We start from the raw sequence: 22282 nt of genomic DNA on the forward strand, positions 1-22282 counted from the left end.
CTGGAGCTTGACTGCAGGCTGGACACCTGTGCACTTGGCATGTGGATTTCAGCATCAGCTTGTGAGGGCATTTCTTTCCCAGTGAGGATAGCCTGGATCATCTCTGTAGCCTTCCAACACTGAAGCTGAAGATGGAGGCAGAGCATGAGTATGTTGTGCTCATTTGAGGAGTACAGAGTCAAGCCCCTGGGTTGACCTGATCAGACAGCAGAGAACATGACACTGAACCCTGGGGCCCCAACTCTGAGTAAGGAACATGAGGGCTCCACCCACTCAAAAGGAGAGAAATGGCATTTCTTTGTTTTTTAGAAATAGGTTTTCCTTCTACTATAATTTGAGTTCCTTAAGATTTGAGACCGTTTTATTCCATTTTGCCTGAGGCCTAGCACAATGCAGGAACTACATAAAATGTTTGCTAAATTGAAATATAGTTGAAGACTGACAAAATGATCATGAAAACAGACACAATGTTTTAACTTGTCCTGTCTTTCTGTTCAGATCTCAGATCTACTCAGATTCCCTTTTTCCTCCTTCTTTCTCCTACTCCAACCTCTCTCTCTCCCCCCATGGGGTGATTAATAACTCAGCAAACAATAATGTATTCTGATGGTTAAAAATATAATAACTTAATTGTTTCTGCAGCATCACAGTATCTCGTTTTCCCAGGAGGGCAGTTTTCCATGGCTGTTCCAGGTTTTGCACAACAAAATTGATCAATCTTGGGGATACCTATAAGGCTGTTTATTAAGAAATAAAGATGATGGGTAATGGCTTTGTAAGAGACACAATACTATAATCATGTTTTAAACACTGACATTTATTTAGGGTTTTGTGAACTCATACATTATTAGGATAAATTCTAATTTATATCAGTTCATAATAGGCAAATATATAATACAATAAATTGCATTTTTATACATAAATACAAAATTTGAGGTAGGGCCTCAAGAATAATGACTTCTTAAATGAATAATGTGCAGTATATAATATGTAATCTATAAGAGATATATATATATATGATGCATCATTTGTAACATAATATATTTTCTTCATGTATAGTTAATGAAAAAATATAAGGACCTGATTAGGGAACATATATTTATTCATGGGCAACAGTACCCACAAAAGATGCCTGCATTTAGGATGTTAGCCAAGTACATAATGTGAGAATTAACCTATTCCTCTACAGGTCCATAATAAAGTGCAAAAAAACACGAACAAATGAGAGACAAAACAGTTTTTAGTCAATTACTAAGAATCATCCTAACAGTAAAATACACCTATAAGGCAAATGGTTACCTGAAGATGTATTTAATCCATGGCAGGCAAGTCAAACCACCGCTTGCTTTTCAGAAGTGACGAATACCCAATCTGAAAACACTTTCTCTTTGGCTGCAGGCTACTCAGAGGTGACCTGAGCAAAGACCACATTTCAAAACTACTTGGCCTTTCTGGGCAATTATAGCAAAATCTGGGAAAGATAGGAAGCTTCACTTTCACAAATCCTAGGGCCACTTTGTGGGGAAAGGAGTATCAAGGCAGAATCACCCACACCTTTGCTCCCAGCCTGGACGTTTTCTGCTTGATACCCAGTGTGAAAGAGAAGGAAATGCTCCTCTGTTGGCCTTGGCCTTTTGGTTCTGCAAAACACCCTGCCACACAGCACGTCCTCTCTCGAGTCATCTGCCTCAAAGAAGCATGTCCCAACTCAAATCCAGGTGCAACAACAGTAGTATGATCTTGCCATCTCACCTTACGCTGAGCAACAGTTATTGTGCTAGACTCTGGGAAGAGGACAATAACCTATGGCCAAGGGAACAAAGAGAAAAGAAAATCTTACTTTTAGGCATGGGAAAGCCATGCTGATAGCAAAGGTGGACAGGAAACACTGAGAGACACATAGATGAGGAAACAAGAACTTAATTAAAGGAAAACTCAACTCCAATGCAACATTACCATAAAAACAACCCAAGTCCTATCCATTTAAAGGTCATCGTGTTAAACTCTTTTTAAAGTGCTGCTTACTGAAATACAAGTTGATTACATTTCTTACATATTAAAAACACATTGGAAATTTCAAAGACATTGAGGTCATAATGATTTTGCATTGACCACAGACCTCATGCAATACATAAATATAAAGGAAAAAGAAACAATAAAACAGAACTAGACACATTTGTACCTGATAAGCACAGTCCTAAAGATAATAAAAGTTACTAATATGCAAGACATTTGCATAAGAAGTCACAACACCGATTGTTAAGAAATATACATTTTTTCTCCTCTAAGGATATGACAGGATTACTGTTTTTCACATATGGCTTTTTTTCTCTGAATGAGTTTCTGGCATTTGTTGGTGTTATGAAATAATCTCACAAGTGGAAAATGCTCCACCATTCTACACAGTGAACCAATGAAAGTCTTTCCTCAGCTACTTGGTTTTTTCCCCACTTTGAAGGGAAGTTTTCAGGTGCCAGTTTCTAACAATGTTATTCATTTTATTTTTATCCATTCATTTTTTTATTCCAATTGACTGTACATTTTAATATCATGGAAACAATCCATTAGACAAGCTAAATTTACAAGGTAACCATTTCCAGGTAAATTTGGAACCTTTCACCTAAGCATGTCCCTTTAAACAAAGGGAAATAACTCTTGGAAACTATAGTGAAGTGGGGTGGGGGGGGAAATAGCTGCTCAGGGAGCAGCTACTGCGTCTTACCTGGACAAATCATAATTAACACAAATGTAAACGCCCCCAAATCCAAAACATGCAGCTAGTGACAAGGTCTCCGTTCTCACAATTAACTTTCAGTTTGTACAAAACAAACCTGGCAGCATCTATGGAAGCCCCCCACCCCTACCTTCTTTTAATCACAAAAGCAATAATTAGCAGAAATTGGATTGGCGTCCAGCATCAGACTCAAGTTTTAGCCAAGAGGCAAAAGGAGAGCCAAAAACCATTCATCCTGACACAAACATACCAGTCCCATGAGAGAATGCTAATTGATTTAAGCTCTTTTTCTCAACCTTCAAATTGGAAAGCCTACAGATAATTTCCAGGCCTAAGTTATTCCTCCGGGCTCCTCTCACTCTACCAGGTATCAGTTGGAGAGGCTGATTTTTGGTATCATTGTGCGACATCTGCTGCAGTAATTGGGGGCTTCTCATCAATATGGCTTTCTTAGAGAAACCTGTGTTCACGGCAGACAGGTGAGGCCACAGTTCAGCTTCCTAAAGCTAAGTTTAGGGGCAGCTCAGGGTTTAGTCTCTGTGATAGACTCAAGCAAGTTCGAGCTTTGGGAGACAAGGGGGGACAGGAGGAGAAGGAGAGGGGAGAACAAATATACACTGCAGACAAAAGACATGAAAATCTAAAGTTCAAAACCCATCTTTGTTTCCTTTTCTAAAACCTTTCACAAGCTACTCTTAAAAACTGGAAGTTCATACTGATGTTGGCAAATGGCAATGATACTTGCCCTAGAAAAGGAAGAGCTCAGTAAAGTGAGTTGAGACTTTTTTTAACAAATGAAATCTTTTAAAAAAAAAAAATGTACATTAAAGTCTGTTGTTGGGTTTCATTGCTATTAAACAGGATGAAAATGTCACAACAATATACAAGATTTGAACTGAAAACTTTGTCTGAGACCCTGTACTATGAAGATAAATGAAGAAAATGATCGAAATGATTCTCCCCTAAAGGAAACAATTTTAGGTTTAGATATTATTACTGTAAGGGAAAATAAAATCCCCAGACTACACTATACTAAATTCACCATCTCTACAGAATTCATAAGATATTTATAAGGACAGAAATCACCACTATAAGTACACACTACATGAACACATGTCACATTTTAAAAATTTCATATATGCATGTTTAGGATACAAGAAGATAATAAAGTTTACACTTCGCCAATTTCTGCAGACATATGATCCGCTCTCATTAGAGTGCAGTTAAAATGAGTACTGTGAATAGGGAACTCTTAAAATTGAATCGGCTGAATGTAGTCTTAAATGCTATAGTCTTAATTGGCTCACTCGCTACTTACCTAAGCTGTATTTATCAGAAAGTTCTATAAATACCATGTCCTAAAATGTACTACCAGTGCAGTAAATATTGTGGTTGCTTTCTATTAAACTCTCCATTTCTTTGATTTCTCTATGACCACAATTGGCATTTACTGTAAATGAAAAAGAGTAAAAATTAAGAAGTTATCTGTCTTTTAAGAGCTTGTGTCCTATATATATAATATATAGACAGAACCAGGGTAAGTCTTGTTTTCCCAGAGGTCAAAAGACAAGGTGTCTACAGCTTATAGAAAGACATTGAGAGAAGAAACACAGGATCGTGACATTGAACCATGGTGCTAAATATCATGTAGAAACTAGCATGGAGCCCTACTATGAACGTACAAAATGAGGCACAACTTATATGATGGCTTCTTGGGCAGAGGTGGAGGAAATGACCAAAAGAACTCACAAATGTGGTTATTTAAAACAAAAAAAGATAGTTGAGGGAAGAAAACTGACAGTTCAATCAAAGTCACAATGTGCAGACTGTAGCGTCTGAGTTAGTGGTAACTGGAGATTGCTGATCCAAATGAAGGAAACAGATCCCCAGTGGTGACTGGAAATATAAACTTAACCACCTCAGTGGTGTCCAAATTGAATGGTCTTGTCTTACATCCAAAACATTTTCTGACCACTGCTGACTCTCCGGGAAAAAAAAAAAACCTGTCGTGAACTTTGTGTGTCTGAACAAGATCACTACATTGCTCAGTTCTGTTCAAGTCCAAATTAAGTCTTGTAATTCGGCCATTCTATATATGCCTTACTGGCACCACCCCATGCCATCACACAGTGGATACCTCTCTATTGACCAAACCACGCATACCTACCAGCGCTCACCTAACTGATCCTCCTCTGTGGGGTAAAACGTGTGGCCAAGGGACCAACCTGACCAGAAACAGTCACCATGGGCACAGGCAAACAGTGCTTCAGGTGGTCTGCGTAGCTCTTTACTACAGCATGCAACACTATGCCTACTTTTCTTCATAATCACTCTCATGCATGGATGTGAACCAAGATGCAGGAAGAAAGATGAAGAAAGATGGAAGGAGAGCTATGGAAAACATTAGGAGGAGGCAGAGAGGAAAAACAGGATCAAGTCTGGACCATCCCACACCACTGGACTAGCACTGAGTGCCCAGTTCCAAATCCTTCACTGGCAGTTTGAGTCCCAAGGAAGAGGTTCCCAAGGGGTCAATCATGTTCTTGTAACGCTCCCCACGGTGTTGAGCTAAGAATGGGCCCCAGTCCGGCTGTGGCGAGCACACCAACTTCAGCCTCTGCAAAGAAGCCAGAGACAGACATGGTCACAGAAGTAATGCACCTTCCTCACCTGGGGACGACCCACCCATCCCCAAACTGCTGATGACCACTTTGACCAGAATCCTTGCTTGAGCCAAGAGGCCTTCTACCAAGAGAGGTAGTTAGGAAGATAAGCGTTCATTAATTAACTAGGCCAGAGACATTAAAGAGGACACTTAGTCTGGTTCACTTGAAATTATTTACATCACCCTGCAAGCAATATTGCAATTGCTCTGTGTTTGCCTTGGACAAGATTAATAGAGGATAAAGGGCCCAGATTTTAATTATACATTTTTCCCTCCAAATGAAGAGAATCCACAAGCTTCTCTCTTCACTGCCAAACACAGTCTGCAAAAGACATGTGCTTGATTACTTTTGTTCTGTAGTCTCAACAGTGGATTGCTACATCTAAATAATTGGATTTTGTTTAGCATATTTCCCAGAAGGATATAAATGACCGGAGGAAAAAAAAAATCCAACCCCAAAGATACATCGCCAAGAGTGAACAAAGATTTTAATTATCTGTTGACAAAATACACGCTTCTGACTTGGTTCAGCAGTGTGGGTTCTTGCAGGCAAGCTAAAAATAACAGGAATGTCTCTAATCCTTCAGCTGAAATTTTTATGGAAAACATAACTTGACTGGAACATTTTCTAGAAAAAGGAAAGAAAATATATTTCTGACTAAGAGGGAACAATTATATGTTTATTACCTTTTAAAGTGAAGCTGGTACTTAGAGCTGTTAGTTTAATCTCTCCTTAATCATCAGTTTGCAACCTTTGTGTCCCAAATCCACCCTAATAAATTTATACAGCCAACTCAATCAGTTTAGAGAATTTTAGCCTAAGACAAAAGTAGCAGAGGCTAAACCAGGTTCTATTCAGAGGGAAAGAGATTTCTGGGTCAGTTGGTGGGGAGGCTTATGTGGGGCAGGAGTGAACCATCTCTGGAAGCCCATGGGGCCAGTCACTTACCTCATTTACCTCAAAGGAGTAACAGAATTTCCTGAGGTTGGAAACTAGAATACAGCTGCAATAAAAAGACTCCTATACCTCCTTTTGCTAATTCTGTCTCCACCGTTAGTCCAATGAAGACAAAAGCTACCTCCCCACCCAGTGGACTTTTGTGTTGTGCACGTACCACATGCCTGATTCCCATCCTCTGTCTCCCCTCCAGAGCCTCAATGGGATAACCCAGAGGCCTGTTCCTTCTTCATTCCTTTTTCAACCCATCAGACCAACAGCAAAGCCCAAACTGTTCTCTGCCTTCTATCACCTGAGTCTAGTCCAATGCTTCGCTAACAAGGGGGCTTGTTAAACTGTAGATGCCAGGGTCCCATTTCTCCAAGACTCTGGTTCAGTAGGTGTCTTCTGATCATGTGAATTTCCAACAAGTTCTCAGGTGAGAAGGATGCTGCTGGTCACTGGAGCAAACCTAAGTAGCCCTGATTTAGTCCAAAATGCCAGATTCCTGGATCCTCAAGACCGAGGCAAGGCTGAGTGATTCCTAGCACACCTGAGCGAGTGACTCCTCATAAATAACAAAAGCCTGACCACACTTCACCGGTGGCACAAGAGGCAGTCCCCTTCCCATTCACTCAGGAGTGACAGTGGAACATTAGTTTATCCACATTAGAGATGGGAATTGGGTCCAGCAAGGGATCAATTGACAAAGAAAGACAAGTCTCACCTCATACCAGCCACGTCCTGAAATTTTCACTACATTCTATGGGAACAGTGACATTTTAATCAGCTGAAACCCCTCAACCATCCCTCACAGAGGCACAACAGGAGGGGGTAGTGATTTTAAGTTTAATGGTAATAGATGTTTGGGAAGAAGAAGGCTTAGACAGAGAGGAGCATCAGTGAAGGGAGAATCTGATGTGTGGTTAAAAACACAACACTGAGATTTAAACTGTGGATGAGAGGAGAGGAGGAGGAAACTCCAGTAAAGAGGAGACCCTCCGATCATTTATTTCCCAGAGCTGTCACCACACTGAGTACTAGCATAATAACAGTTCTGCTTGCAGATTGGCTGAGCCCCTCCATTAGCGGAATCATACATAATAAAAATGGGTTTAACAGAAACGGTGGCAACCGTAATCGCTTCATCACCAAGTCTCCCTCTTGAATAAGTTTACCGAATCTTTTGTTTTTTAACATGCAGAGCTTTTATGGGCTTTCCCTTGGGAGGAATTGGGAGGGAAAGAAGTAGACAGAATTACCTCAATAAATCTTCCAGGGGCCAGATGCATTTTTATCACAAACATAATCGGGATCCAGATGACGGAACAGGCGAGCATTAGCCATCCGAGCACCATGGACCAGTTAGGATAGCGGTAAGAGCCATAGGTCATGGGCTCCCACTGGTAAAAGCTGAAGCAAAGGATAAACTGGAAAGAGAAAAGTGACACACGTGTTAGGGTGGTGGCATGAATTATTCAAGCACTCAACACTATTAAACCTCTGGTATGAGTCTGATGCTTTCATCTCTATTATTTTATATCCACGAAAGAGTAGTAGTATTAATCCATTTTCCAAATGAAGAAACTAAATTTCAAAGAGATGGAAATGATATATTCTGAGCTGCTGACTCTGCATTTGCCAAACCATGGGAGCGGAGCAATATGTGTGCATGTGTATACATACAGACAGGCAGAGAAGACAAGTTTAAAGGATATATACCAAGGTGACAAGTAGGCAGAGGTGGGCAGGGGTGATAGTGGGTGTTTTTAAGGAGTTGTCTGTATTTTCTTTTTCTCTTTTTTTTCTTTTTGAGACAGAGTCTCACTGGGTCACCCAGGCTGGAGTGCAATGGCGTGATCTCGGCTACTGCAACCTCCCCCTCCCAGATGCAAGCGATTCTCCTGCCCCAGCCTCCTGAATAGCTGGGATTACAGGCGTATGCCACCATACCCAGCTAATTTTTGTATTTTTAGTAGAGACAGTATTTCACCATGTTGGCCAGGCTGATCTCAAACTCCTGACCTCAGGTGATCTGCCCACCTCAGCCTCCTAAAGTACTGGGATTACATGTGTGAGCCACCGCGCCCAGCCTATATTTTCTATAATAGGTAATAATCAAGCTTTTGTTATAAGAAAGAAACCCATGCCAGGTGCAGTGGCTCACGCCTGTAATCCCAGCACTTAGGGAGGCTGAGGCGGTGGATCACCTGAGGTCAGGAGTTTGAGACCAGCCTAGCCAGCATGGTCAAACCCCATCTCGACTAAAAATATAAAAATTAGCCAGGCATGGTGGCACACGCCTGTAATCCCAGCTACTTGGGAGGCTGAGGCAGGAGAATTGCTTGAACCTGGGAGGCAGAGGCTGCAGTGAGCCGAGATCATGCCACTGCACCCCAGCCTGGGCAATAGGGCGAGTCTCGGTCTCAAGAAAAAGGGAAGGGCATAGAAGGGGAGGGGGAGAGGAGGGGAGGGGAGAGGGCAAGAGGGGTGGGGGGTGGAGGGGAGGGAAGGGAAGGGGAGGGGAGGGGAAACCCATTACGTTTATGTATTTTTACTTTTAAAAAATTGAATCTACTTTGCTTTCTTCTGGAATGAGGAATGGCCCACATCCAGGAGCTGCCTCTAATGCTGGCTGAGTGAGACCCAGAGTGGTCCCTAGGCAGTGACTAAGCTGGAAGCTTGGTCCTATAATAAGCTGTGGGACAAACAGAAGGGATGCACAGCTCCTCTTAAATGACTCAAGGAGAACAGGCGTCATCACCAAGTGGTGAGCTGTGAGCCCAGAGACCAGCAGGCTAATCTTGGCCCAACCACTAATTAGCTGAGGGACCTTTATGTCACAGACTTTCCTGCTATAAAATGGATATATCTCACTCTGTGTATACCACCCAGGGGTTTTCTGGAAATGATAGTTTGGTATTTATTCATGAGTCCCCCCTTGATTTTAAGAGAGGTCATGATGTGTTTTCTGCCCATTAACTCCTATCACTGCACACTTGGGCTAGCAACAGCCATGAGAACCCTCTGAAGACTTGGCTAGTGCAGCTAAAGAGAAAGAAAGGAATTCAAGTGCTGAAAATAGAGGCATCTTTAAAAAGTGGAGCCAAGGTTCTAATTTTTCTACTCAAGCCTTTGGTGGAAAATTTCCCTGAAAAGTGTATGGCTCCCTGTATTCGCCCTGCCTGTAGCAACAGCAGCCTAGAATAATGTACCCATGTAAGTTCTCTCCTCCTCTCCCCACCCCTCTCTTCCTAATTTAAACAACAAAATAACTGCCCAAAAGTGATTGGAAGGAATTTTGCCAGGAAAGATAATGTATGAAAGTGTTTTAGAAAAGTGTGAAGTGCTAGATGGATGCAAGGCATCTGTATTATTGCTGCGAAGCCCAAGCAGCTGGGGCAAGTGATTATTTCAGTACAACAATAATTCAATATATTGATTCAAAGCAACATGAGCCCAAAGACAACTGTTGGAAAAAAGCCTTCTATGGAAAGAGATGTCTACTCTAGGCCCCTTTTTAAACATTTGTCCCTAGAGTTATAAGCTTTATTAACCAGAGTATTGGCAGTATGGCCTAATGTAATTATGGTAAGCTGCTCCATTTCATTTACTATATAAATAGCAATACATCTGCTTATGTGCATGCATAACTCAGTAACGTGATCTGACTATGTATACAATAATTGCATGGAGAATATTTATAGCTCTATAAATCCAATGAAGGCATATATAAAAACGATCAATTTCATTTTAGGGGCTCCAAAGTAATTTAAACCCATAATCTTAGCCTATTCCAGCACACCACAAGTATCCATTTTATAGAAGGGCAAATGGCAAAAAATAAGTATTGGGCTTGGTCCTCCAACACTCATTTCCAGTTGCACAAATATCATATCAAACTTACCTGTGCAAATTTGTCCTTTGCCATAAATTTCCATCTGCCAAGTTAACTTTGACAAAACCCTGTCCTTGGCTGGGACTGGCCATGAGAGATAATAATTTAGCCACTGAGTTGGGTACACCTTGATCTTTTTGTGATGGCAGCCAAAGAAGGTGCTGGAGGGAGACTCATCAGTTGACAATGATGATGGAATTGACCCCTTCTCATTGTCCCTAGTTCCCAGCCAACACAGAAGGGGAATCTGGTTCAGGATATTTTCTGGGACCTCTCCACAACTTTTTGGCATAAGATTTATATTAGAAACTAAGTGAAGCACAACATAGTTGAGGAACTTTCTCAAAAAACAGCAAGTCCCTAAAATTCCTCTTCTCTGACATTCTGCTCACAAAAATGATTAGAACTATTTTAATCCAAACTGGCCAAACTCTAATCGATGAAAGTACTAGGTTTTTAGAAATAATATATAGGTATTGGCTTGAAGCTTAGACAGCCCTGGATTCAATTCTTGGCCTTGTCACCTCCAAATCTAGTGGCCTTGGGCAAGATCCTTGACCTCTCCAAGCCTCAGTGCACACGTGTGTAAAATGAGAGAGGAATCACCCAGCAGGTGAAGTGGTCCTAAGCTTTAGAAACATGCTTATAAAGTGCCTGCCTCATATAGACCACAACAAATGGCAGCGCTGATTATTACTATGTGAAATGTTGTTCCAGAGTATAATAAAATCCTCTGAAGTACACTATCTTTTGGGGTGGGAAGAAAAGCAAGAGAGAATCTAGAACAGGTTCTAACTTTGATTTTAGCCAAGCATAAATCGTGAGATCCAGGGAAGAGGGCAAGCACAGTAGAGATGGGAACACCGGAGGCCTGCGAGTCTGTCTGTTCGCGGATTTTCTCTTCCCACCGATTAGGTAAATTCGAGTTCTTCATATACATTCCAGTCCTGAATTCAAGAGATAGAAAGCCTACCCTTTTCAACTCTCATGCCCCGAATCTGGTGGGCCTTTTCAGACAAATTTCAGACTCTAAAATATAGGTACAGGTGTCAGCCTCAGTATGATGTTCGCGTCAACACAGAGGGAGATCAATGCTGAACGATTTTTCTGTCTACATTTCTAGCTTTTCAGAAAGAAATTGAGATGTTTTGATTAAAACTCATTTTATGAAGGAAGGGGAGAGAGGGAGGGAAGGAAAGAAGAAAGAAAGAAAAAAATGCATTCCCTTTGCAATTATACTTTCATCCTGTCTTGCTTTCCTTTAGCAAAACTGGGACCATGTGTAATAGTAAAACAAAGGCCTTAATCTGGTTTCTAGTGCCATCTACTGGACTCTGTGGGAATTACAGCCAACATCCTCCAGCGTTCCCAAAATTCCACCTGTACAAGCCACAGAGGAAGATGGGGAAGGATCTCTGTCAATTGCTGTGTTTGCAGTGCGAAGTGGGGCAAAGCTGGCAGCTTATAGCACAGTAACAAAGGTGACAAAATGAGAATGTAAGTCCCTGAACTGCAGATTTTCTGAAACGTGAAAGGCTCTGATCTTTAAGAAGGTGAATGTCAGATGATCCCAAAATGTCATCATCCCGCTTGAAGATGACAAGGTAGTTCTCAAAAGCAATAAAAATTAGCATAAAAGTTTAATGCTATATTAGTTGTAGAGCAGCTGTGTTGAACAGTGATTAAGAGCATGAATTCTAGAGCCAGACCGCCTCAGTTCAAATCCAAGCTGTTGATAATTATTAGATGTACAAGGCAAGGCAAGCCACATCAACTCTGGGCTTCCGTTTCCTCATCTGTAACGTGGAGATAACTATAATGCCAACCTTGAGGAGCTGCTGTGAGGGAGAGATGAGGCTACACATAGGAAGCACTGTGAACAAAGCCTACAGCGTGGTTAGCACGTGGAAAACGTGGCTGTATTGTAATCCATTATTAGTACATAAAGCAGACTGATACAATGGGAAATGTGCCATAGGGTTCTCCAAAGGCCTGTGCATGAGTCCCAGCTCAGCACCTGACCAGCTAGGCACCTTTAGGCAAGTCTTTTCAACTCTCTGAACTTCACTTTTCTCATTTGAAAGACAAGACCACCGCCCAACCTACCAGCTCCCAGGCTCACACACAGGCACGCACTGTTCAAATGCAAAACACCACATACGTATGCAAGGTGCTATCTACACGAGAAAACATGCAAAATCCTTACGGTTAAAATGGTTGGGGTTACAAATGCCCAGCAGACTTTCCAGAAGATGTTAGGCTGGAATCCAATCATCATCTCTATATCTTCACAGAATCTTTGCAAGCCTGCAAATAGACAAGCAGAGAACAGGTATAAGGCACAGTAGGAGGAAGGTGAGGTGGGGGCAGGGCAGGCACTAGAGCCCCTCACTCAAGCACCATTGGCTAGGGCTGGCCCCAGCCCGGTTTCAACATGACCTCTATTATGCAGGGAAGCATCAGACAAATGACTCGCTGCCAGGAAGATTAAGGCAAATTGAACACTTAAATAGATATTAAATATGCTCTGTGGTGAGGTTCAAAAATGTCAGCCCACGGTGACATCTAAAAAGCTCAGTTCCAGCCTGGCCCAGGCTCTCAGCATTGCCACAACCTGACATCTCACATGTGCAGCTGTTTTCTGAGGTGCTCAGTGACAACTCTGGCAAAACCGGTGAAGATTGTGGTCAATAAGCAGAGCATATTCTGAAAGCCTTGGAATTTAGAGAGAAAATCACTACACACTGGTTTTTATCCCCCACCCTCCCAAGGACGTTCTTCTGATGAGTCATTTATCTTTGTGCCGTGCAAGATGATAATAGCACACAAAAACCAACGTAAATTCCAAGTGTCCATCACCCACTTTGTTGGAACTCAAAGGACTGCTGTCTTCTTGGTCATTCATCAACCTCACTAAAGTAAAAACAGAGGAGATGGTTACTCTCATGGCCCTAGACAACCGCCATCCCTGCACCCTCTTGGTTTAGGAAGGTTTTTAAAACCACTCCTCGAAAGAAAAAGGCATTGAGAAATATTTTAGAATTGGGCAGTTTCTTGCATTCTTTCCCGACCTCATCAGAAGTGTGGCCTTCCCGGAACTGTGGGACTAAGATGTTGAATGGACCTGCATGGTCTCCAAGTTCAAGCTCCTTCATGGTCAGCAGCTCTGATTTCAATATGGCCTCAGCTTAAAAACTCATCATTCCGGCCGGGCACGGTGGCTCACGCCTGTAATCCCAGCACTTTGGGAGGCCGAGGTGGGCGGATCATGAGGTCAGGAGATCGAGACCATCCTGTCTAACACGGTGAAACCCCGTCTCTACTAAAAATACAAAAACGCTGGGCGTCGTGGCGGGCGCCTGTAGTCCCAGCTACTCGGGAGGCTGAGGCAGAATGGCGTGAACCCCGGAGGCAGAGCTTCTAGTGAGCCGAGATAGCGCCACTGCACTCCAGCCTGGGCGGCAGAGCGAGACTCCGTCTCAAAAAAAAAAACCTCATCATTCCTTCATCCTCCATCATTTTTGTGAAAAGTGGGTACCTGCAGGACAAGAGGGACTTACCAACAACTCCTCCCATCAAGAATACTCCTTGCACATTTTCAGGCCTTCTTTCTAGACCTTGGTCCCTTGCTCCTCCTGTTCTCAGGATTTCCCAGCCTCCTCAGATTTCTGGGTCTTTTGCCCTGAGCTCCACGAGAGCAGGTGAATTCAGTCTCTGGGTGCTCCTCTTCCCGCCCTCACTGGCCACCTCTCCCCCTTCTGCCATCACCTCCCTGGCCACCACCTGTACTAGCTGCCCTCATCTGATCAGTGTCCCCACCACCCCCACCTCAGTCCCCACTTATCCTTCCTGGTCCTGTATTTTCAGTGCCTGCCCTCTGCTACTTGGAAGTGGGGAAGGATGGATGTGATGCGAGAAGACAATCTCTTGCTGGGCTAGAAAGCAGAGACTGGAGTTTTCCCTCTGCAGAATGGAATAGTTCAATTCAGTCCCTTAAAAAATGGCCCCGCTGGGCCGGGCATGTTGGCTCTAGCCTGTAATCCCAGCATTTTGGGAGGCCGAGGCGGGTGGATCACTTGAGGGCATAAGTTCGAGATCAGCCTGGCCAACTTGGTGAAACCCCATCTCTACTCCCGAGTAGCTGGGACTACAGGTGCCTGCCACGACGCCCAGGGTTTTGTATTTTTAGTAGAGACGGGGTTTCACCGTGTTAGACAGGATGGTCTCGATCTCCTGACCTCGTGATCCATCCACCTCGGCCTCCCAAAGTGCTGGGATTACAGGCGTGAGCCACCGCGCCCGGCCGGAATGATGATTTTTTGTTTGTTTGTTTGTTTTTTATAGGACTAGAAGGAATTTTATTAATTTTTTTTTGCACACAAAAACAATAAACATTTTCTAAAAATACATACAAACAAAAAGATGCATATCAAACATATTAGGAAGCTTGCACATGGGAAGACAGGGAATAGAAATGGCGGGTGGGAATTAAAGAAAATAAATGAGAGAGGGACTTTGTATGGATCAATGATAATAACTCAATCCTCTATTTGACAAAGAAGAAGGAGAAGGAAGAGGAAGAAAAAGCAAGTGGGATAAAGGATCAGAAAGGGAGGAAAATAGAAAAAATTAGAGTATGATTCCAGGGTAGACCTGTTTTGTTGTTGCTGGGTTGGTTAGTTGGTTTGTCTGTTGTATTTTTCACATGTTTCGCAATGTTGGCCAGGCTGGTCTCGAACTCCTAGCCTCAAGTGATCAACCCACCTCGGCCTCCCAGAGTGCTGGGACTACAGGCGTGAGCCACCACGTCCAGCCCCCACATTGCGTCTGGCGTCCGTGGTAGACCTCCCAGACGGGGCAGCCGGGCAGAGGTGCTCCTCACATCCCAGACGGGGTGGCCGGGCAGAGGCTCACTTCCCAGACGATGGGCGGCCAGGCAGAGGCGCTCCTCACATCCCAGACGATGGGCGGCCGGGCAGAGGCGCTCCTCACTTCCCAGAGGGGGCGGCCGGGCAGAGACGCTCCTCACTTCTTCACAGACGGGGTGGCCGGGCAGAGGCGCTCCTCACATCCGAGACGATGGGCAGCCGGGCAGAGACGCTCCTCACTTCCCAGACGGGGTGGCCGGGCAGAGGCTCACTTCCCAGACGGGGCGGCCGGGCAGAGACGCTCCTCACTTCCTAGATGGGGCGGCCGGGCAGAGGCACTCCTCACTTCCCAGACGGGGCGGCCGGGCAGAGGCACTCCTCACTTCCCAGACGATGGGCGGCCAGGCAGAGGTGCTTCTCACTTCCCAGACGGGGTAGCTGGGCAGAGGCGCTCCTCACTTCTTCCCAGACCGGGCGGCAGTTTTTAAGCTGAGGCCATATTGAAATCAGCTGGGCTGGGCATGGTGACGCATGCCTGTAATTCCAGCTACTTGGGAGCCCGAGGCAGGAGAATCGTTTGAACCCCGGAGGCGGAGGTTGCAGTGAGCCAAGATCGCACCACTGCACTCCAGCCTGGGCAACCAAAGTGAAACTCTGTCTCAAAAGAAAAAGAAAAAGAAAAAAAAGGGCCCTACTAATGTTCTATATCTTGATTTGGGTGCTGGTTACATTGGGGTGAAAATTCATTGAGCTGTACGCTCTTGTGCAGAAAAGGGAACCCTAGTACACTGTTGGTAGGAATGTAAATTAGTACAGCCACTATGGAAAACATTATGGATGTTCCTCTGAAAACTAAAAATAGCATTACTATATGATCCAACAATCCAACTACTGGGCGTATATCCAAAGGATGTGACATCAGTATGTCTAAAAGATATCTGCGCTCATGTTTATTGCAGCATCAATGGAATCAACATAAGTTTGCATCAACTGATGAATGGATAAAGATGTGGTGTACATACACAATGGCGTACCATTCAGCCTTTTAAAAGAGAGGAAATGATGTCATAAGTGATAACATGGATGCACCTGGAGGACATTATGCGAAGTAAAATAAGCCAGGCACAGAAAGACAAACACTGCACATTCTCACTTATGTGTGGAATCTTAAAAAAAAATTGAACACATAGAAGGAGACAGCAGAATGGTAGTTACCAGAGGTTGGGGAATGGGGAAAATGGGGAGATGTTGGTCAAGGACACAGTGTTTCTCTTAGGAGGAATAAATAATAAGTATTTGAGGTGATAGAAATGTCAATTAGCTTGATTCAATCGTTCCACATTGTATAACACATATTATAGCATCACTTTTGTACCTCGTAAATATATACCATTATAACTTGTCAGTATCTAATAAAAAATACATAAATGAAAAATATGTCATGTATGTACATTGTACTTCAATCTTAAAATTAACCCAAAAAACTCCACTGCAGACACCACTATCAAAATAATGGATCCTGAGACCCTTCACAGCCCTCCGTTCCTGACATTTGCTTTTACTTCCTACCAAGCTCAGACTGAGAATGTCAGCCACCCCTCATGGACAGCGAGTCTCCAGACCCCTAACAACAGCCATCATGGAGGGCCGCCAAGCCTCAGGGCTGCTGTAGAGGAGGGAGCCTGTGCTGGGAACAGCATGAGGACTCATCCAAGAAACTTTTCCCAGCTCACTCAAAAATGCCTTAGGTTGCAGCTGAGCTTCCTGCTCTACTTTAAGGCAAGTCTGACAGCAGTCAGTCACAAACATGGTACAGTGGAAAGAGCACTGGACTGGGAGTTAAGGTCCAAGAGTTGATCCCCAGTTCTGCTACTGACTCACTGTGTGACCTTAGGTGAAACAGTCTCTCTGCCCAAGCTGTTGTTTACTGGGGAGACTGAGCCGAATGAGCTCTTAAAGCTTTTCCGGAGAGGTCAATCCATGACACAAGGACACTCCAGGTTGCTTTCTTGGGTCTACAGGCAAGAACTGCATGCTTTGAGCAGCTGACCCGATCATCTTTGGATTTGTTAGTCTCCTTTAGTTTTTATTACACACCTTCAAATGAGTGGCCTCTGAACACTAGGCCTTCTGAGCATAAGTGAGGGGAGAGAATAAAATAAATAGAAGTCAAAGCTGAGGCCCTCAAAAATATATATAAAGCACCAACAGCAGGCCTCAGTTCTTTTTCTAAAAAAAAAAAAAAAAAAGAGATTCTAGAAATTTCTATTATTAGCATCAATCCTGTTGCCATGTTGTTCCCCTTCATGAAACCATCCCCAAGAGATGGTGGCATGTGGCTTGACTGGGGACACCGATATGATAGGGCTCAAGGTTAGACCTAAGGAATACACATAAGCAGCATCCTGTAAGAGGAGGGGGTCATGGTAAAAGTGCTCAAGCTCCCCGAGAGGGGATAAAGAGCTGGACCCCAAGCTGTAGGAAGGGGTGGATCATGGGTGCTCAGTTTTCAGCAAGAGACAACTTAATGAAGAGGAGCAGTCCTGGGACCAAGAGTGAAAAGACTTGGGTTCCAGGGCCAGTTTGGACCCTGGAAAGACATTTCCCCCATTACGCAACCCTCCTGCACCGTGCCCATTCCTGAGTCAAGCTCTCCAGTTCCTCCAGCCTCTGCCTCACTCCCAGCACCCAGGCCTTGGCCCACATCCAAGTCCCCACCTGAGTCCTTCACTGAGTCAACAGCTATTTTCATCTCAGGCCTCTGTTTATATGGCTTCCTCTGCCTGCTTTCTCCTTTCCCCTAATCCACATCCATCTTGCCGTCAAGGCCTAAATCATGATAAAGGAACTGTTCATGGAGCCTTGAGCATGGGCAAGAGGGCCTTGCCTGCTGCATGACCTCAAGCCTGGAGGGGTAAGAGAGCAAGTAGTCAGGCCCCAAAAGGGCTCTGAGCAGCTGATTCTCAAAAAAGAGTCTGAATTAGCAGAAGAACAGCAGGGGGAAAAAAAGGTGGTGAACTCATGGCTATTATTTTAGACTCAAACAGATATGAGGCTCAGAAATCAGTCCATGACAAACTGCATATGACCAAAAGATCCTGAACTGAGATGTCAAGGACTTGCTTCAACCAGTCAATCAATTTCCCCCATGTACCTTTGTGGCTTTTGCCTCTCCAAACCACACCTGTGCCCTTGGTCTGGATATTGTTCATGGGGGCTGCTCTCCCTTCTGGGTGGCCAGGTGTGGTTCCTCTCTGAGCACACAGATCTCTGTGTTCATATTTTTTTTAACAAGGGACTCTATATTTTCATTTAGTACTATGTCCCACAAATTATGTCTCCAGTCTTGTGTATACTTTTGGACAAGTAAATCCCTAAGTTATTCTTCTGTAGTTAATGTGAAGGGCCCTCAGCTTAACACTCCCTAGGTCCCAGTGTTTATTTATTTTATATTATTTTTTCTCTGAGATGCCACCTCCAAGGATTTTCTGACTACTCTGACCCTCCATTATCTCTGGGCAGCAAAAGGGCTCACAGCCAGGGATGCACAGTTAGCACTGTCCTTCTCCTCAGTGTCTTAAGTGTGTGTGTTCTTCCTTGGGAGCTAGTTGGCAAGTTCCATGAATATAGACATTATCCCACCCTCTCCACATTCTTAAGAGCCCACATGACATACTCACACACATTTACCTGTATGAGTTATTAATGAGCTAAAGCCTGTCATTCCTGAAGTTTACTGAGTACCAGCAAATGGAGTTAGGGAACACTTCACCCTGAAATTGGTGGTGTATACCATGACATTTCAGATAAAAACATGAGGGAAAATGGAGCTCAGGGAGGGGGCTCATAGAGAAATAAATTAAGCTTGAATTTGTAGATTTCAGGGGGACACTTTATTTTTGTTGTTTTGTTGTTTTTTGGGTTCTTTTTTTTTTTTTTTGTACTTTAAAAAGTCTTGCTGAGTTCAGCCATCAGGATGGGCAAGAACTGAAGACAGATAGTCCATCAAGCAAAAGCCATTGCCTGCTCTGAATCTAACATTTCTCACAAGAATGTGGAGAGAGGCCATCTGGGAGGTGGGATGTGAAACAAGTAACTGACTGACATGGAAAACAGATCAAGACCGCTCCACATTGAGGTTGGGGAAATACACAATGGAGAGCCAGGCAGTTAGCAAGCAGGAGACCTTGTCACGTTGTTCCTCCAGCCAAAAGGGCCCTGTACTGGCTCCAGAAAAAATGCAAATCATTTTTTCAAAATGACTCTTAGATAAAAGTCTGCTAAAGGGACCACTTCTACACAAAACTCAGGGAGTTATACTTTTAAACCTGGATACCTCGAAGCCAGCTATTGGCCATTGAGGCATGTTGACTTGAGAACGTCAAACAACTATTTCAATCTAATAAATAAAACTTGAAAATTGTCCCTACTATATTTCAAATGTTTGGATGATATCCTCTAGAATCTAGAGATTATTAGAAACAAGAAGAAAACACAAATCTCTTCAATTCACTGGCTTATTTTTTTTTAATTCTGGCTAGGAAGGTAGTACATCAAGTGAGTCAGGTTCATTTTAACCCTTCACAGGTTTATGTTCTACTATTTTAAATGAACCCTGCACTGGTTTGGGGCCTCATCATCTCAATAAAGAATACACTGTCTTCTGGGATATAAGTTACAAATTTGTGCAGGCTTTTTCTTTTTTTTTTTTTTTTTTTTCACCTCAGTCATGTTACCTTATTTTTCTTCCTGAGATTCACTTCTTAGAATTCCATCCAGATCCAAATCAGAGGCGCACACCCACATTCGACACTGTACAAGTCAGGTTCAACCTGAGCCCAGCACAGAGTCAACCTGATTCTGGAGGCAAGCCCAACACCAGCACTCTTACTTAGAAACCAGGGGATTCCCTGGGTGGTCCCAAGGAAAATTAACATAGCCCAGGGACTAAAGCACTCAGGATTTATTTTTTCCTTCAGAACTCAGAAAACTATAACTAGATTTGTATGGGGATGGTGGGGAGGCAATTTATTTAATTCCTAAAAACAGAAATATTAAGAGGTTTCTATTTTAATGATGTTTTAAACCGTCCTGAACAGTCCTGTTTTATAGGGAAGAACTGTGCAAACTTGCCCTTTGTGGCAATCAGCAGTTAGGGTACAGGTAACAGAAGATGTAAATGAGATAGTTACTTGCACTTGGGCCAGTGCTGCAAATAAAGTGCTTTCCCGACTTTGCCAACTGATTGTCTAGTGACCTCAGCTTACATGTGGACCCATGAGGGGCTGAGTTGCCAAAGAAGGACCTTGGAGGCTTTTTCTTGCCTCTCCTGGCAAGGTCTTTGGTTTCTGGGCACAAAGTTAAGATTCGCTGTGGTGGATTTCACTGGGTTTCTATCACTCTCTGCTCAGGTAAAAAGCACTTTGAAGCCTCACCCTAACTCCGACAGCAGGTCTTCAATCACTGTAGGATCTAGGCTGTCTTATCAGCCAAAAGTGCTGGCAGCTTGGTCTCTGATCTCATCAGGACAGCTGGCATGCCTGCCCACCTCTCTTGCCAGGAACTAAACTCTCCCTCCAGTGGGGATGTGATGTCTAGTCTGAAACAAATTCCCCTTCTACCAATGCCCCAAATTGACTGCAGGTATCATCCTGTTTCTGGAGTACCAGGAGGTTTACACAGGAGGTTTCTTTTTTCCATCTTGATTCCCACTCCACTCCCTAATGAGTTTTTCAGAAAAGCAAGAAGCTGTTAAGCACCTATTGGGTGGAGGCTAACAATTACATTAAAATTAAGATGCTAATAACGGAGATACCTGGAGGTTAGGGTGAGCTTTGCTGGGCCCCCAGTTTAAAGACCAGAGCTCTGCAGACCCCTCTGGCCTAGACCCCTCTTCCTTTGGGCTCCAGATGCTACATTTGTCCCTCGAGCATATCCTGCATTCCAAATAATATCTTGCACTTCCTTTTAGCTTAGACTATGTTGCTGTCTCTTTTGGGATCTGAAGTACAGTTAGATAGTCTGAACTGGAAATGTTCGCCTTCCTGATATTTGCTATGGTGGCCTTATATATGCATTAGTGAGGCCTCGGAACAGTTCTGAGCAGGCTTCCAAGCAGAAAGAAGTCAGTAGGGCCTTGAATCAAATAGGACTTTCTTGAACTGACCGACAGTGCATACAAGGGACCAGGAGATACCCTTGAAACCCCAAGGACAAACACCTCCACACAAAGGGCAAAGATGGCATCTGATAGGTGATTTCTGTTCTTGATAATGGCCCCACTGATACGGCATGCCGGTTGCTATTGTCAACTGGAAGTTTATTCCTGGAAAAATCTGAGATTGAGATATTGTATCACAGGCTCCTATGATGCTAATAAAGTTTCCTAAGGATCTGTGAGCTGAGTGGTCTCTGTTCTCACTACAGTATCCAGGGACCAGCTACAAAGTTACCCCTCAATTCAAGCTGCATGGGTATTGAATACCAGGAAATAATTTCACGCCTGCAAAGTAGCCTCCTCCTTCCTGATCTGGCCATTGTTCAAAAGCATTAACTGTTCACATGCCAGACCATACCCAAAGGGGTGTCCAAGTCCTAGGAATTTCTGATACAGAGATTTTTAAGTTTCACCTTCAGCCACTTCTTGTTTCCCTATTAAATTTGGATCACAGTGGTCGTGAGGCAAGTTTGGAAACAAAAGTGCAGCTCTCTTAGGTTTCCTAAATAGTTGCAATTTAAGCCCTGTATTGTCTTCTTAAGTATGGAAAATCTGCTTGCCATGAATGCCTTACCGATACTCAAGCTCTACTTCAGCAACAGGCACAGTGATTTCCTTACCATACACATAAGAGATCCCCACGAGCTCAAAAATGGCAATGATGACAAGGGCATAGGAGGCAGCATAGGTGTCCACAAGCTGAAACATGTAAATTCCACCCTAACAGGAGAGAGAAACAACCAATATCAAATGCGTCCTGAAGCCAGGCTGTCTCTTCCCTCGTTTAACAGCCAGTTCTCTCAATCCTAAGAAGAGTCAGGTGCAAACAGGAGTCCATGCATCTCCCCTCCTCTCAGTAGCAGTAACCTACACCTGGCCCAGCATGTAAGCTGGAGGCCTTGCTGTGTCAGCAAAGCAGTTCCTCAACAGGCTCCGAGCTAATCAATATAACAAGCACCCAAA

General features: G+C 43.7%; 1 protein-coding gene across 1 annotated transcript in view; it reads right to left on the reverse strand.

Annotated features, from left to right (window-relative positions):
• Window positions 1-796: 796 nt before the first annotated feature.
• SLC6A5 (solute carrier family 6 member 5) overlaps window positions 797-22282 on the reverse strand; it is a 60245-nt gene continuing 38759 nt past the window's right edge. The window contains exons 13-16 of the mRNA XM_032168005.2: window positions 21940-22039; window positions 12441-12541; window positions 7599-7766; window positions 797-5351 (exon numbers count right to left, since the gene is read on the reverse strand). Of these exons, the coding sequence (XP_032023896.1) occupies window positions 5196-5351; window positions 7599-7766; window positions 12441-12541; window positions 21940-22039 (525 nt within the window). The 3' untranslated portion in view covers window positions 797-5195. The remainder of the gene's footprint in view (window positions 5352-7598; window positions 7767-12440; window positions 12542-21939; window positions 22040-22282) is intronic.

The sequence above is a fragment of the Hylobates moloch genome, unplaced genomic scaffold, assembly GCF_009828535.3.
Source record: "Hylobates moloch isolate HMO894 unplaced genomic scaffold, HMol_V3 SCAFFOLD_11, whole genome shotgun sequence".
NCBI classification, from domain to species: domain Eukaryota; kingdom Metazoa; phylum Chordata; class Mammalia; order Primates; family Hylobatidae; genus Hylobates; species Hylobates moloch.